Source organism: Ailuropoda melanoleuca, chromosome 5, assembly GCF_002007445.2.
Source record: "Ailuropoda melanoleuca isolate Jingjing chromosome 5, ASM200744v2, whole genome shotgun sequence".
In the NCBI taxonomy this organism is placed as follows: domain Eukaryota; kingdom Metazoa; phylum Chordata; class Mammalia; order Carnivora; family Ursidae; genus Ailuropoda; species Ailuropoda melanoleuca.
The window spans coordinates 44,060,988-44,076,298 of record NC_048222.1 but is presented as its reverse complement, the minus strand read 5'-3'; the positions used below and the strand labels follow the sequence as shown (position 1 = coordinate 44,076,298).

Genomic DNA, 15,311 nt, shown 5'->3' with positions numbered 1-15,311 from the left:
AGTTGTCAGAGACAAACAAGGAAATTCCAGGTTTAAGCAAGTGATAGTGACTCATACTGGAGGGGTTTGCCTGCTACAAAGGTACTTTCTCAGAAACAGTGGCTGGAGCAGAAGAGATGCAGTTGGTTTCATTTGGGAGCAATGTGATTCTTGAGATGGTCGTGAATTAATAATGGAGAAAGGAATGGAAATCTCAGAGACATTCTGAACTTTTATTCTTCAAGAAAGTTTAATTCATGTATTAGGCTCTTTATGAAAAGAGATGTTTTTGAATGTAAAACATCTGTTCATTGAAAACCTCTAAAATCCACATTTTAACAACTTCAAGCACATTGCTACTTCCAGATTGAGTAACACTTAAGACACATTTCCTTTTGAAAATGCAAGATTTGCAGAAGAAACTTGTCGTGCATTCATTTGGCCATTCTCAAATGGTGAACTGAGTGCTGGATGATCTCTGCAGGCCCCTTAATCAGATTTAAAATGCTCAGTCCTTCCTAGGTGTTTCCGCTTACTTTATCTGAGTTGTAGCTGTGTTATTGCACCTTATTTGGTATTTCGGTGTGGGTTTTTTTCTGTTGTCATTTTTGTAGTTCTAGCGTTGAAAACCTTCTGTTTGTCATTCAACACATAGCTTATTTAGCAGTTATCATTTGGTAGATAATGAGTTGTCATTTTGCCCCTTTATTTCCCAAAGACTTTTTTTTTAAAGATTTTATTTATTTATTTTGACAGAGAGACAGCCAGTGAGAGAGGGAACACAAGCAGGGGGAGTGGGGGAGGAAGAAGCAGGCTCTCAGCAGAGGAGCCTGATGTGGGGCTCGATCCCACAACGCCGGGATCACGCCCTGAACCGAAGGCAGACGCTTAACGACTGCGCCACCCAGGCGCCCCCCCAAAGACATTTTATGCATTAATTAGATCTTTGTAATTTTATCTATAAAGCCCTTTGAGACCCTCAAATATAGAGCTTACTGAAAACTGTTCTTATCTGCACTGTTTTTGTATCTGTTGCACATACATTTATGGCTCAAAGACGTAAATTCTTCCTAATTTCTAGAATTAGTTTATGAGTTTATCTTTTATTGGTATGATTAGATTGAATGGGTACAACTGTCTTATGCCAAGAATGCCAAGAGTTGAATTTAATTCAGTAACAAGTAGAAACTTTTTTTTTTTTTTTTTTTTAGATTTTATTTATTTGTCAGAGAGAGAGAGCACACAAACAGGGGGGAACGGCCGGCAGAGGGAGAAGCAGGCTTCCCGCTGGGCAAGGAGCCTGATGTGGAACTCAGTCTCAGGACCCTAGGATTATGACCTGAGCTGAAGGTGGACCCTTAACTGAGCTACGCAGGTGTCCCAACAAGTAGAAACTTTTAAAACAGTGTAAAGATGAGCAGCTTTTTCAGCAGGAAGGAGTAATATCTGTCACTATTAATTTACATCATAAATGAGGTTCAACTTAGTGCTTCCTATTCACAGAATAGAGAAACCAAAGAAATCTGAAAACTTCTCTTCTTTTTGGTATAGTAGGTATCTTTTTAAAGGGTAGATTATATTTGCAGACCACTGAGATCATTTCAAACTGTTGTTAAATGCCTTCTAAGCTTACTTTGATGTTTTTCTGCTAAACTTTAGACTTTCTGATTTTCAAAAAGGAAACCAGATTGTAAATTTGAATATAACCAAACAAAAATTAAATGCTTCTGAGTATATGCAACAAAATTGGTACTTGGTGAACATGCTTTTATGAACTTACAGAATGTGTATTTACAAAAGAACAACGCCTTGAACTCCTCTCTTTCAAAGTAACATTCTTCTTGTTTTTTGTTTTTTGTTTTTGTTTTTTGTTTTTTTTGGAGGAGGGGGAGGGGCAGCCGGGAGAGGGAGAGAGAGAATCTTAAGCAGGCTCCACCCCCAGCATGCAGCCCGAAGTTGGGCTCAATCTCAGGAAACTGAGATCGTGACCTGAGCTGAAATCAAGAGTCAGAAGCTTAACCGACTGAGGCACCCTGGGGCCCCAATCTAAGTAACATTCTTAACTTTATTTCTACTTTTACACATTTTCTCTAAGTCCTTTCTTTATTTTGGAAAAAAACATTTTAAAGCTTCAATCTGTGACTCTTATTTTTTCCCATTCCAGTAATCTGTTTTTCTAATTAGAGATTTTAGCTCATTGTCTTAAAGTCAGCTACTCTAAAATCCCACTAATCTCCATGTTTAAAAGTCCACAAGAAAAGGGTTAGGGTTAGGGAAAAAAAAATCCACAAAAAAAGCCTAAGCAAAGTGAGGTTGTCGAAGTTGCAAAACAGCAGTATCCATCTACATTGCATCTTCATCATTAATAATAAAAATGCCAAGTAAGGAAGTGAAGGTAGCATTTCTTCAAAGTGGATTTCAATATTTGGGACACTTTTTTCTATTTCTGGAATTTCTCTGAAATGTAAATAGACCAACCACATAACCCATATTCTGATAGGTTGGGATCACAGATGTTTCTAAACTTTGAAACAAAGTACATTTTCCCCCTTTTAATTGTGAAAGTGCAGTGTTGGACTTCTGCTTCTTAAAGTGGGTCAAAGGGGATAGATGCGCTGTGTTTTTTTGCTGTTGATGTATCACCATGAGTAAACCCAGCATTAGAATCTTGCATTGCTATCATTCATTGAAAGGCTAAATGTCCCAGAAATTTGACTTTTTTTTTTCATGGATCTCTTGGCTGCAGCCAAAGTGGACTTTTTATAAAAGAACTTGAGTGGGAACCAGATGTGGAACATATCAGGTGAAGGTCCCAGCTGTTTCTCTACCCTCCAATTTTCCTGGGTCGGCCTACTTCCCCAAGTAACCCAAGACCGTTCTAACATAGAAGAGAGAGTTCTTTGTGTTCTGAGCTGCAGGACTCACAGGGCAAACATGCATCCAGATCACAGCGAGGCTGAAGGTCAGGACAGCTGGCTGGCTCCAGAGTTGTTGGGGCCAGGAGCCGTCCTTCTTCATACTCTTTCCACACTCCAGCACAAACCCAGGGCAACCTCCCTATGCTCTTGAAACAGAAAAGGTTGTTGGTAAATAAACATCTGTTGGCTGACTAAGTCAACATCAGTGTAAAATAATTTTGTCAATCTGTTCCCTCTCCGTGTTAAATTATATCTAATCTGTGGAATGAAAGGGGGCCCAGTGCTGCTCATTCCAAGCTCCTTTGCCCTGTGAGGTCTGGTAACTATGGGCATGGGTCAAGTTCAAAGGTTCCTTTCCTCTGTTCTGCTGGCCAGGCCCTCCCTTCTTGAAGCTGCTTCCAACCACCCTGCTGGTTTCTGAGAAATATCTGATAAGCAGTGCTTTAGGCAAGTGCTCACGCCAGATCCCTCCCTAGAGCCTCACTGCCAGGTCTCTGCTGGCTCTTGTGAATGTGGGTCACCCTGGACAATGCAGAGGCCTCAAGTACAACTTTACCTACTCCTCAGAGGTACGGGGCACAGCTCCCCACCCGTGTCCTGAGGGCCAAGGGAGGATATCCTCTTCCTTCTCCCATTGGAATGGAAAATCAGAACTCCTTTGTTCCTCTCCTAGAGTGCCACTCCCAACAGTAACCAAATGTGTATTCTTTCATTATTCTTAGCCCAAATAGAACCTTCTTTTTCCTCCAGGCAGGGAAGGAAATGCCCCTGAACTCCCTGCTTGAAATCTGAGCGGACAACACTCCTTGCTACCCCAAGCCCCTGATCTGCCCCCTTACTTTCTGAACTTGATCCAGTCTTCCTGTCATCCACACCTGGTCACCAAGGGCTCACAGGCCCTCTGTATATTGAACACCGTGGGGTGGGGTAGTGCCTGCTGTCCACTCTCCCCCCACTACTAGCTCCCACTAAATTTTTAAAGTTGCCTTTTATCTCTAAATCTGGTTTGATTTTTCTGCTGTCATTAATGAATGTCTCCGGATATCATGTTTTCAAGTAACTACTTATTGCTTCTTAAAAATTAGGAACAATTTCAGGTGTACAAAAGTATACCTAATATAAAACACTCCCACATTCAGTTACCACCACGTGGTTTTAGAAATAATGAATGATTGAATTCAAGTCCCACTGAACCTCTCCTTAATCACCTCTTCTGCCATTTCTCTTCAGAGGTAACAGCTCTGATAGTCATTCTCATGTATGTTTTTACACTTTAATTACACATGAATGTATATATAAATGATACATTCTATAGTTTTGGGGTTTTTTGAAATTTTATGGGAATGGTTTGACTCTGGGAAATTACTGCAGTTGGCTTTTTTCACTTCACATTATGTTTTTAGATTCAGTCATATTGATACATGTGACTCTTGTTCACTGCTCCTGGATATCCCCTGTATACCTAGGTATACTCCAACTGGGGGACATTCCCATTGTTGCTAGTGTTTTGCTATGGACCCTTAAAGAGCAGGCCTCCTCCAGGGAGACATGAATGTTCTTGCACGCATCTCTGTGGAAAGCCTGATCTTTAAACGTCAATGATTTTAGAACCTTTTTTGAATTAGTCTTTGTGAATCTAGATAAGTTGCTGTATCTCCCTGAGCCTCCGTTTGCTTAGGCACAGAGGGAGGACTGAACTAAACAATCTCTAAGGTTCTTTCCAAGCCAAGCCTAGAATTCTGTGACTCCTTTCCAGCTGCTTTTCTCCCTCCTTATAGTGTATAGTGTATATCACTTATGAGCAACTGCTTAGCATGAGAATCAGTTCAGAGAAAAAAAATCTCTCTGTGTGTGTATTTAAATTCAAAATGAAAATGACTTTGAGTCCCATGGGAATGTTTTCTTACAATGTAGATTTCCTATTCTATTAACTAGATAAATATTAATGACAAAACTGGCACTGCTTTAAAGCCATCAGAAAGTTAATGTTGGGGCTTATTCTAGTAAACATGGAAGCGGTGTTGGAGTCTTGTCTCCTGAGCGTAGATGTTGGGCTGTGTTGCCAGCTGGGCAGGCTGCATGAAGCCTGGTGGCTGATGGATTGCTCATGAGTTGGGATGACTCAGGGTCGTCATTTTGAACATGAGTTATCGTATTATGTGCTGCCAAGAAATGATGCTTTCTGAAAGATTGTTGAAATACGAAGGGCTTTTTTTTTTTTTTACCCTACGCGTAATGCCCTTCAGAAGCTATGTTTTTGAGATTGTATAGTCTTTTTAAATTAAAAAAAAGAAAAAAGTTGGTCCCTTCCTGCCAGAATGAGCTGTGATTCTTGCTGCTGTTGCTATGACAGCCCCCTCCTTCTTTGCTGCCTCTAATCATCTGAAGCTAGGGCGCAGGCCCGCGCTTTGGAACTATAGCCTCAGAGCCCCTCGGGTAGCGGAGGTCATGGCTTAGTGCAGAGATGTCGTGGCAACTACATGCGTTGCTCATAGTCTTTTTTTTCCTTCATATTTTCTGTTTGTGGCTGAACACTAGATGAAGTACTAGAGTTATTATCAAACCTTGGTAACCTACACGTCAGGGTAGGAATGAGAGCTGTTATGATTTGTCCATTTCATATAGCCGCGAATATAAAATTTTACTGATTGATAGATTGGAGTACTATTCTAACAGATACTGTGACCGATTCAACAGCTTTTCCACTCTCTCCTATTTTTAGCAGTCCTGTGGGCCAGGGAAGTGACCCAGCTCCACAGATGGGTCTTGATTAATCTAAATTTAGGGATGAGTTTAGATTAATCCAATCTTGGTGACTGCCCATGGCTGTGATTGGTTCTGGAACTCAGCTTTAGCCCCTAGAACATGACATTCTCATGGTTATAATTCTAGAAATGAAACACAAAGAAAAGGTCAGGAGGCTTTGGGGAAACATTTCCTCACTTTGAAGTGAGAGGCACAGGAAGATGATCTCTTTTCTTCTCAGTATTGCTGTTGTGGTCAGGAACCGTTATCAGTCAGGGGATGAAATTGATACTCCCGCGAGGGCAGAGCCAAAGGGGGTACAGAGCCATGAGCCGGGACTACCAGATTGAGCCATCCCTGAACCTCAGCTCATCACTGGGCTTATTATATGAGTCAACAAATTACCTCAAGCTAGTTTGATTCGAGGTTTCTATTATTTGCAGCAGAGAGCATCCTAATTGGTATAATTACATTACTATATCATGACTGGTTATTTTAATTCTGGGGTAGTCTCAGGAAGTTATCCTTTCTTTAAATTTAAAAGTGAATGTTAATCCCCCATATAGTCTGCTGCTGTTATTGTCAAACTAATTGTAATGTAAAGATCTTGATTTTCATATTGTAATAGATTTCTTAGCATTCTTACTATTGTTAATGTAGTATACTACGAAAACTTCGAACTTCCCCGGTGTTCTTAGTTCTCCCCACACTTAGTAGAAAGTAACCTTTACTTACGTAAGTGTATCTTAACCTTTTATTATCTACTGTATACATGTTTCTGTATGCAATCTAACTAGCAAAGAGAGGATGGACCCCTTGCTTGATCTGAGAGCAATTCAGAGCAATATGTTAACAAAACCAAGTAACACAGGATTGAGCCAGGACTTGCCATGTGAGGGATGGATATGGTCAAGGAGAGAGCTGAGGGAGGAAGACAGGGAGGACCCATGGGTGGAGTGGCATCCTCAGGGAAGGCTGCCACGTGAAGTGGTCATGCACATGCAGAGGGGAGGAGGTGTGGGGCAGTTATGGGGAGGCTCTGAGGATGGCAGGGTCAGGAGAGCAGTGCCTCCGAAAGGCTGTATTGCCAGGCAGGGGAAGTTGGACCCACAGCTTCTTAAATAGTGAGGTGCCATTACCACAGAGATGGCTAACAGTTACTCTCGCAGTGGCACGCAGGGGGTTAGACCAGGGCGAGATGTTGGCACCAAGTCCTGGGAAGTCGTTACCACAATTCATACATCAGGTGACAAGAGCTGTAGGTTAATAGCGTCTGAATATGTAATATCTTACATTTATATGGAATTTCAGAGTTCCCAAAGCACATTCAAACATGTTATCTAATTTATCTAATTAGGTCTCCTCTCCCTTTTTTATGGAGGAAGATATAGAGGTTCAGAACAGTTCCAAACCTTCCAAAAGTTGTTAATGACAGAACCCAACCTACAGTTTAGGTCTTTGGACTTTCAGGTCTAGTGCTTTTCAATAATAGTATAAACGACATTTTCCATTATTAGTGAAATTCAGGTTGTGCTAATTTGACTCTGCTCTATGCATTTGTCTATCAGCCGGCCCCTGACAGCAGCATAAACAAAACCCAATACCACTGCTCCCAACTCTCCTATAAACACTGAAAGTCCCTGAATAGTGAAAAGATGGTGAATTGTCACAGATAATGGTAGAGTCTCCTCCAATTACAGAAAAGGAAATCAAACCCTTCTAACAAATACAAAAAACAAAAGATTGGGTCTGGAGGAAGTTTCCTAAATGCTATAAATGAATGGAGAGTGCCTGAGACTTTAGGGAGCCTCCAAGTGGCAGCCTTTTTGGGTGCTCTCAATATTTATATGTAGAAACATTGTAGTAACGTAACTGTTAAAGGCTTTTCTCCCCACTAGAATAACTGCATTTCATGTTTAAGTCAATTTAGCAGATACGTAATTGACACATTTTCTTGCAATGTCATGGAAACCGCCTTTAAGGGGTTCTGTACAGAATACAAAAGAATAGAAAAAATCTAAAAGCTGAGTGGCCAGATGATAAGGATTTAGCAAATCCCATCCAGGTTGTATTCATTAACTTGTCCCTTCAGAGAGTAGGGGCTCCTTCCTGGTAAGTGTAGAGCATTCTGGTATTTGTCAAGGACTTTGTGGTTCTTTGTCATTGAAATTGAATAAGTTTTGAACTACCATAGTTGGGGGGAAAACAGGTGAGGGAGGGTTGGACTTTTAACTGCCAGGGCCCTCAAACAACTTTCACGTGGTGCCTGTTAGGCCCGCTTGAGTGCTACTTACAGGTTAGAATCACCTGGAGAGCTTTTAAAATTACAGTGCAACAGATCCCACTCTTGACCAACTAAGTCAGAATCTCAAAATTTGGGGAAGGGAGCAGACCTAGTCATAGTAGTTTTTTAAAGTTCTCCAGGTAATCCTAAATTTCACTAGGGCTAAAAACCATTCTAGCTATTTCAGTTCCAGCCAGTAAGCTGCAAAAAACATTTTTTAAAATGTACGTACGATGCTTGCTAGCTGTATAAAATAAATACGTAAGTTTTCCCATCCCTGAGCTCAGGCAGGTTTGGGGGCCTGGGGTTTTGTTTTTCTCCGTAGCCAGCTGCAGATCCTAAAGAACACGTGGCAGGAGATGGAGGAAGACATTCTAAAGAGGTCCCAGGGCGTTTTTTAGGGAAGGATGGGGCAGGAAGGGTAAGAATCATTGTATATACGTATTTCAGAAAGCAGAAAATATAGCATGTTCTCAGTGTATCTAAATTATGTAACTTTGAGGGATGTGATCCATTTGTATCAAAATAATGAGGCATTTAATACATTGCATTTAACATGTGTGGGAATTCTTTGCAGAGTAATTAGCATTCCTTTCTTCAGCCTGTATTCAGAGGAAACATACCATTCACACCCTCCCTGTGTTCACATTTTCCAGTGCGTTGGAGAGCTTTTTTTTTTTTCAATAGAAATCTTTGTCCTTTTCCTAATAAGACTTGGATTATATTTGGAGAAATTTAGCGTTTCTTTCTCTCTTTTTCTGGCAGGAATTGATTTTAAAATCAGAACGATAGAACTAGATGGCAAGAAAATTAAGCTTCAGATATGGTAAGTAAAAAAAAAAAATAATTATACACGGAGTTTCTACCTTAATAGGGAATTACAGTGTGAATTGTGGTAAGTTAGAGGTAACTTGTGATAACATCTTTTCTTTATCAGAACCAAGGGGAAGTGAGTAAGTATTCAAAGGTGTCTTCACCATGGGAGAATTTTTTCTTCCCGAACACTAGTTTTGTAGGAAAGGAAACGAAAAGCTAAAGCGTGTATACACTTTTTCACTGTAGTTGTTGCAGCTTTGAAATCAGATAAGGCAAAAGTAGTCAAGTGGTAGGAACCCTGAGCGGATTCTTCTGTGCAAGTACAGATCTAGGTTCTCGGTTCTGCCTCTCCACTGAGGGCTTGGGCCAGTTGCTTTCCCTTCATAGGACGTGTTTTTCCTCATTGGTAGATTGGTTGGTTAGCCTGAAGAGATCTGAGTTCCTCTCCAGAACTGACACTTTATCATTTGTTTTCATGTTTCTTCTCTTTAAATAAAAAAAATGAGGCCCATCGAACTGATCTAATGTGTGATGATGACAGCAGTAGAAAAAGCTTAGAAATTTAGAGCAGCCTAGATTAAGAAGGAGACAGGGCAAAATAGTAATGTATATCAGCTTTTTCCTTAGGCTGTTTTTCTTCTTTGAATCTCAGAACCAGGATAGAACCAGAGCATTAGATTGAAATCCACTGGTCCTTCTTTTACAGAGGAAGAACTTAGGACTGACTTAGAGTGGTTAAGTCCGTCCAAGGGCGTCTGTCTGGGTCACTGAGAAAGCTGGGACAGCTCCCCAGATCTGGAGCACCGTGTTAGCTTTATATATTAGCCTAGTGTCGTGGTTCCCCATGTATTTGTTGGAAAACATGGTGAAGGTTACCACAGATCGCCCTTTCCATCTATTGATACTTAGTAAGAGGCCAAATATTTTAAAGATATAAAAAAAAATTTAAGGGAGAAGCAAAGAGAATTTCTGCCTCTGTGCTGACCAGTCCTGACCATGGCAATAAGAAGCATTTCCTGGAGCCTTTGGGCCATCCACTGGCAATGAGCTAACATAGAACTTTATATAACGTCATCGCACTGTTTACCAATACTCTCAGCTGCAAAATAAGACTCCATTCAGTCTTCATGACCTGCATTTAGTATGGCAGAGTTTCTCCTCTACCCTCACTGCAGAGCTGGTTCTAAATCAAGTAGTGTGTTAGACCAAACTATGGTTAGTTGGCTCACGGGTGCCTTGGCTTCTGTTTTCCCCATACTGTGTTTGCCATATACCAAACACGTGCCCTGGGTGGCTAACCCTCATCAGTGAGAGGATGGCAGGAGCAGACGACTGGTGGGAAGCCTGGCCCTGCCCTAACAGGCCAGCTGAGCCTGTTGCCTCTTCTGCAGAGTGACAAGGGTCCTACCACTACACTGGGCTGTGGTGGGCATCATGAGAGCACAGATGAACATATTTTGTAAGGTATATATAAATATTAGGGTATTTATTAATGTCTTTAATTTGCTATATTTCCCTTGGGCCTCCATCTCTTGTTTGGGTTGGTGTGCATTAGACTTCTAGTGTATTTCCACAAATACCTCTCTCTTCCCTGCAATTAAATTGTACAATTTAGTTTGCCTTAGTAGCACAGGGAGTGAATTAGTTCTGGTAGTGCGTGGCAGATTTAGAAATACTGATTTTTCCCAGATATCAAGGAAATTTGACTCCCTTTACAGGGATTGCTTCAATCAATGTAATGAGAAATCTTTGAATTTTTCAGAATGTATTTTAAGAGAATGCCATTAGCCAAAAAGCGAGAATACATGAACGTGTATATAATTTTAAGGTGGTGTTCATATTTTAAAGTCTTTGGAAACATTGTGAACCATTTTGTGTGAAATTCCAGGCTCCCTTTTAATCCCAGGCTCTATAGCTGACAAAGTTCTTGAGATCCATTTTAGTGTGCTCTGCTGAGCAGAATTCACACAGTAGTAAGTCCAGCCCAATTGCTTGCTTTGTACAGAAATCAGACTTTCAGTCAAGAGAGCAAAATGCCTTAATCATCAGGCATTTATAAAAAGGATTATAACTACTTGCAGGGGTCCAAGAATTTCAAACTATTCTCTCCCACATGTGTTTGACTCATAGAACATGCCAGTTCCTAGCAGGGCCATGCATTTTCTTGTTGCTGCTTTTATCGTCAAGGTCCAAGTTTCCCACCAAAGTCATTGTGAGCTCCTGACAGGCCCCTGTGGCCACCTCCGCCTCCAGCTCACAGACACACAGCAGGTTCCCTTTGCATCTCTTTCCCCTTGCCCTTGAAACCACTGCCTTTGTGAGCCGACCAGAATTCTCTCCACCACTTAAGTTCTCTCCTCAGTGATGCTGGTGATAACCTTTAAAACCACTTACTCCTTTGTTTCAAATTTTAGGGACACAGCAGGTCAGGAAAGATTTCGAACCATCACAACGGCATACTATAGAGGAGCCATGGTGAGTGTGTTTTAGGGTTTTGTAACTCTTCGGGTGAAAGTAAAGCATGAATATTCATTTGTCAGATTTATAGGATCCCAGCTAGAGTCTAGTACACTGGGGGAGATAGGTTTTGGGATGTGAAAACAAGACATTTAAAGGGTCTTGTTATGTTCTGTGTTTAGTAATGCATGCTTTGACATTGGTCTTCATAATATTCATCAGGTAATTAGCTTGTAGATGTTTGGAACTCCTCCACACATTCTGAGCGATTGTAAATCTTAGTGAAAGCTGGGAGACCAATTAAAGACGATGACAGTAATTCAGGTAAAGCCTAATAGATGAGAATATGAATAAGGCTATGTGTGGGAGTTGGTGGGCGGGGGAGGGGATCAGGAGATACTGTGGTTGTTGGGCCTGTAGGACTTAGTGACTCCCTGGCTGTGAGGAGATAACTCCCAGGGGTCTGCCTGGGCTAGCTGGCAGGGTTGTATTACCCATTATCAGAACAAGAGTACAAAGAGGAAGACAAGTTTTGGATGGGACAAACAGAACCTTGTGTTTTACTTAGTTGAGTTTTTGGTGAGCACACGGGACATTTGGGAGCTGATACCGGTCATTGGTCTCCAAAGCCCAACCGACCCTATCTTTCTCTTTGGCTTCCTCTCGTGCCCTTCTCCCATTGGATCTGTGCACTCTTACCAAGCTGACTCTCTTTCACTCAATCCAGTGGGTTCTGGGCCGTTCTGGTCAGCAGGGTACTGACAACATTTCTGCTGTGTGCCAGGCACAATGGGCTTTCCCTCTTCACCCCAGCCTCAGCCCCATGGCCCAGTTCAAGTCTACTCAGACCCCAGGTCTTGCCTTTAATGTCATTTTTTTCAGGGAAGCCTTCCCCGACCACCCCAGCCCCTCAGCCAGATTAGATCCGCATTTGTACTGAAACTCCCGTACTTCTTCATTGCAGCTGTCAAAGTTATAACTGATTGTATAATTATTGGTTTATTGTTTTCTTTGCTAGCTGTCCATGAGAGGAAGGGGCCTTGTCTATCTTGTCCACTGGTAGTAGCACAAAGTATAGTATCAGGCATATAGTGGGTGCTCACTAAATATTTGTTGACTGGACGGACAGCTTGGTAAATCTAGCACTTAATACAGGAGTGCGGTCTGGTGATACAGATTTGGAATAGTTAGCATACAAGCATCAGCTGATACATTTAGAAGGTAAACCTTTTAGAAATACCAGACATGAGGGTGTTTAAAAATATGATGACAGTGCCTTTCATTAAACCTGTATAACAAATGTATTATATTTTAAGTGTCTGTGATTTATGTAGACAGATAATGACATTTTGATCAGCCCATATAAGACGAAATTATTATTTTTATTTTTTTTTTTAAGTAGAAAAAATAATTTTAAAGCAGTTTAGTTATGATCTTAGTCTAGGAGTAAGAAGCAAGACATTTCTACTTGTAATAATAAAGTACACAACAGAAGTGATTACCTTTTTCTCCTATCGCTATCTCTGCTTTAACTTAAACACCCTTTTAGCTCCATTCGGTGCTGATTCTCATCATACGCAGTCAGGTAGAAGGGGTGTATCACCTCTACCATAATCACTAATTCGTTGAAGGTCAACAGTAAAAACTGTTTACAGACTCTTTGTTCACGTGGTGAGACAGTAGAAGAATTTATTTATTTTTCCTTCTTTGTACTTTAAAATTTTTATTATAAATCCCTTTTAATTAAAAAGACAAAGGGCAAACAAAAGATTTCTGGAGAGTAGGAGTATGCTGACATTATATTCTATAACTTTAAATATATGAAGTACTAAATAAAGATTTTTCTTACAGGGAATTATGCTGGTCTATGACATCACAAATGAAAAGTCCTTTGACAATATTAAAAATTGGATAAGGAACATTGAAGAGGTATGTATGGAAAGAGAATGATGATACTAGAGAGCAGTCCTGCTGGGTGCTTGCAGAGGGTTCCTTCTGTCTCTGGAAGAGGCAGCTGAGCCGCTGAGAAGTAGGCCAGGGGCAGGTCAGGCCCCTCGCTCTGAGAAGCAGAGACAAGTGATGTCTGGTGCCGCCCATCTGACCGCTCTGTCAGAAGAGGGCTGCACACAAAGGGGCGGTCTCACCGAATTGTAAACTTGGGCCGGATCTTGAAAATAACTTAATCCAAGTCCCCATTTTACACATGAGAAAACTGAGGCAGAAAGAAGAGACTTGCTTGTGCTCCTCTAGCTTCAACGTCTCCTAGCTTCTTGCTGTCTAACTGGCAAAGACATCTCTCTATTCCAGCAACTATCATTTTTTCCATCTAACATTTTCTCCATCGTAGATATTTGAAATCTGGTTTAATTCCAGATTGACCGGTATTAAGATTTTTGGGGAGGGGGGGCGCCTGGGTGGCTCAATTGTTAGGCGTCTGCCTTCGGCCCAGGGCGTGATCCCAGAGTCCTGGGATTGAGCCCCACATCAGGCTCCCTGCTCTGCTGGGAGCCTGCTTCTTCCTCTCCCACTCCCCCTGCTTGTGTTCCCTCTCTCGCTGGCTGTCTCTCTCTCTGTAAAATAAATAAATAAAATCTTTAAAAAAAAAAAAAAGTGGGGTTTTTTTGACGTCTTTGACATTTCAGAAAGAAATCTGACTTTAAAAATCTATTGTACACATTTATATTAACCTACATGATTTCACGTTTTAAGTAGTTCAGAATCCAGAGTACCTTCCTCATTGGCTCACTCAGTACTGTTTTTTCCTTCTTTGACCCAAACTAATATTTGGAAGTTTTGTTGTCACATAACTGGAAGTTTTACTTGTTTGTTCACGTACAAACAAAGGCATGAGAGTGAAGTCTTTTGGGGAAAAAGTTTGCATAGGCTCTTATGCCGTAGTTTTTCGCTCCTCTCATCTTTTAAATTTTTCCCTGCATCAGGTCTTGTGTTGAGCAAAAGATTATTTGTCTTCTTATTAAATTTATGGATATGTTTCTGACAGGTTAAGATTTGTCTACTGAATAACTGTGTTTTGCTCAGGCTGTTTTTATAACGTACTATCTTCTCCCTGCAGCATGCCTCTTCAGATGTTGAAAGAATGATCCTGGGTAACAAATGTGATATGAATGACAAAAGACAAGTGTCAAAAGAAAGAGGAGAGAAGGTAAATTCGAACTGAATGCATAAAGATTGGACGCTATTCACACTAAGCATTTATTTTCTTAGTATTACTTAATTATTGATTTCAGTTTGAAAAATACCTGTATTTTAATCCTTTAAAAAAAACAACAAAGAGATGTAATCCATACTTGAATGGTATGATTAGTATTCAAGAACCAGCTCTGTATACTGTGTAGTCATGACTCATTCCTGAAGAATTTGCTGTTTTCTGGGAGATACAAACTGGTCCTTTTTCACATTCCTGCAGTTAGAGTTCGGGCTATTTCTTCCATATCTGTGTGAAAATGCCCAGTTTTAAAGGTCAAGAAAATCATTCTCTTCAAATAAAAGTAATTGGATAGGTGAAGTTTACACAGGAATCATATTCCAATTCATTATTTTTTTCCTAAGAGTATTTTACACCATATTAGATTTAGGTCATTGTGGATAAACTGCTTGTAACTCATCAAGCTGTGGATGTCATTTATAGGCGTTTCTCTATTTTGTATGCTGCAAAAAAGCAAGAGTTTTTTACGTGTACATATTTACTTCTATGACATTTTCAGAATTAACTTAGAGGCTTCAGTTTTTAAATCTTGGAATTTTGCTTTGGCCTTTTTTTAGAGATGCATGCAAAATGTATTTTGTTTTTAAATCTGACTGCAAATTTTTTTCCCCTAAGAACATTCATTTAGTCTTGTTATTTTAAATAAACTGGGAGCTTTTGGGGAGTAGATGGAAATAGAAACCAAATAAAAACGAAAGCAATGAGTACGTGGTATTTTCAGCTTTCATTCTTTTATGTACCAATTTATTAAAAAATAATGAAAAGTCAGTATAGTAACTGTTGGAGAGTTGTACTTTGGTAGCAGGTGAAAGGGGTCAATGAATCCCAAATTAATGGTAGGAGCAAGTCATCTATCTCACGGTTTTTCTTATAAGCATATTAGAGA

At 40.5% G+C, this 15,311-nt stretch overlaps 1 protein-coding gene across 1 annotated transcript in view; it reads left to right on the top strand.

The window, feature by feature from the left end:
- The window catches only part of RAB8B (RAB8B, member RAS oncogene family), a 53,532-nt gene that overhangs the window by 33,271 nt on the left and 4,950 nt on the right, over window positions 1-15,311 (top strand). Inside the window, exons 2-5 of the mRNA XM_002914231.4 lie at window positions 8,692-8,752; window positions 11,157-11,217; window positions 13,051-13,128; window positions 14,273-14,362. Of these exons, the coding sequence (XP_002914277.1) occupies window positions 8,692-8,752; window positions 11,157-11,217; window positions 13,051-13,128; window positions 14,273-14,362 (290 nt within the window). The remainder of the gene's footprint in view (window positions 1-8,691; window positions 8,753-11,156; window positions 11,218-13,050; window positions 13,129-14,272; window positions 14,363-15,311) is intronic.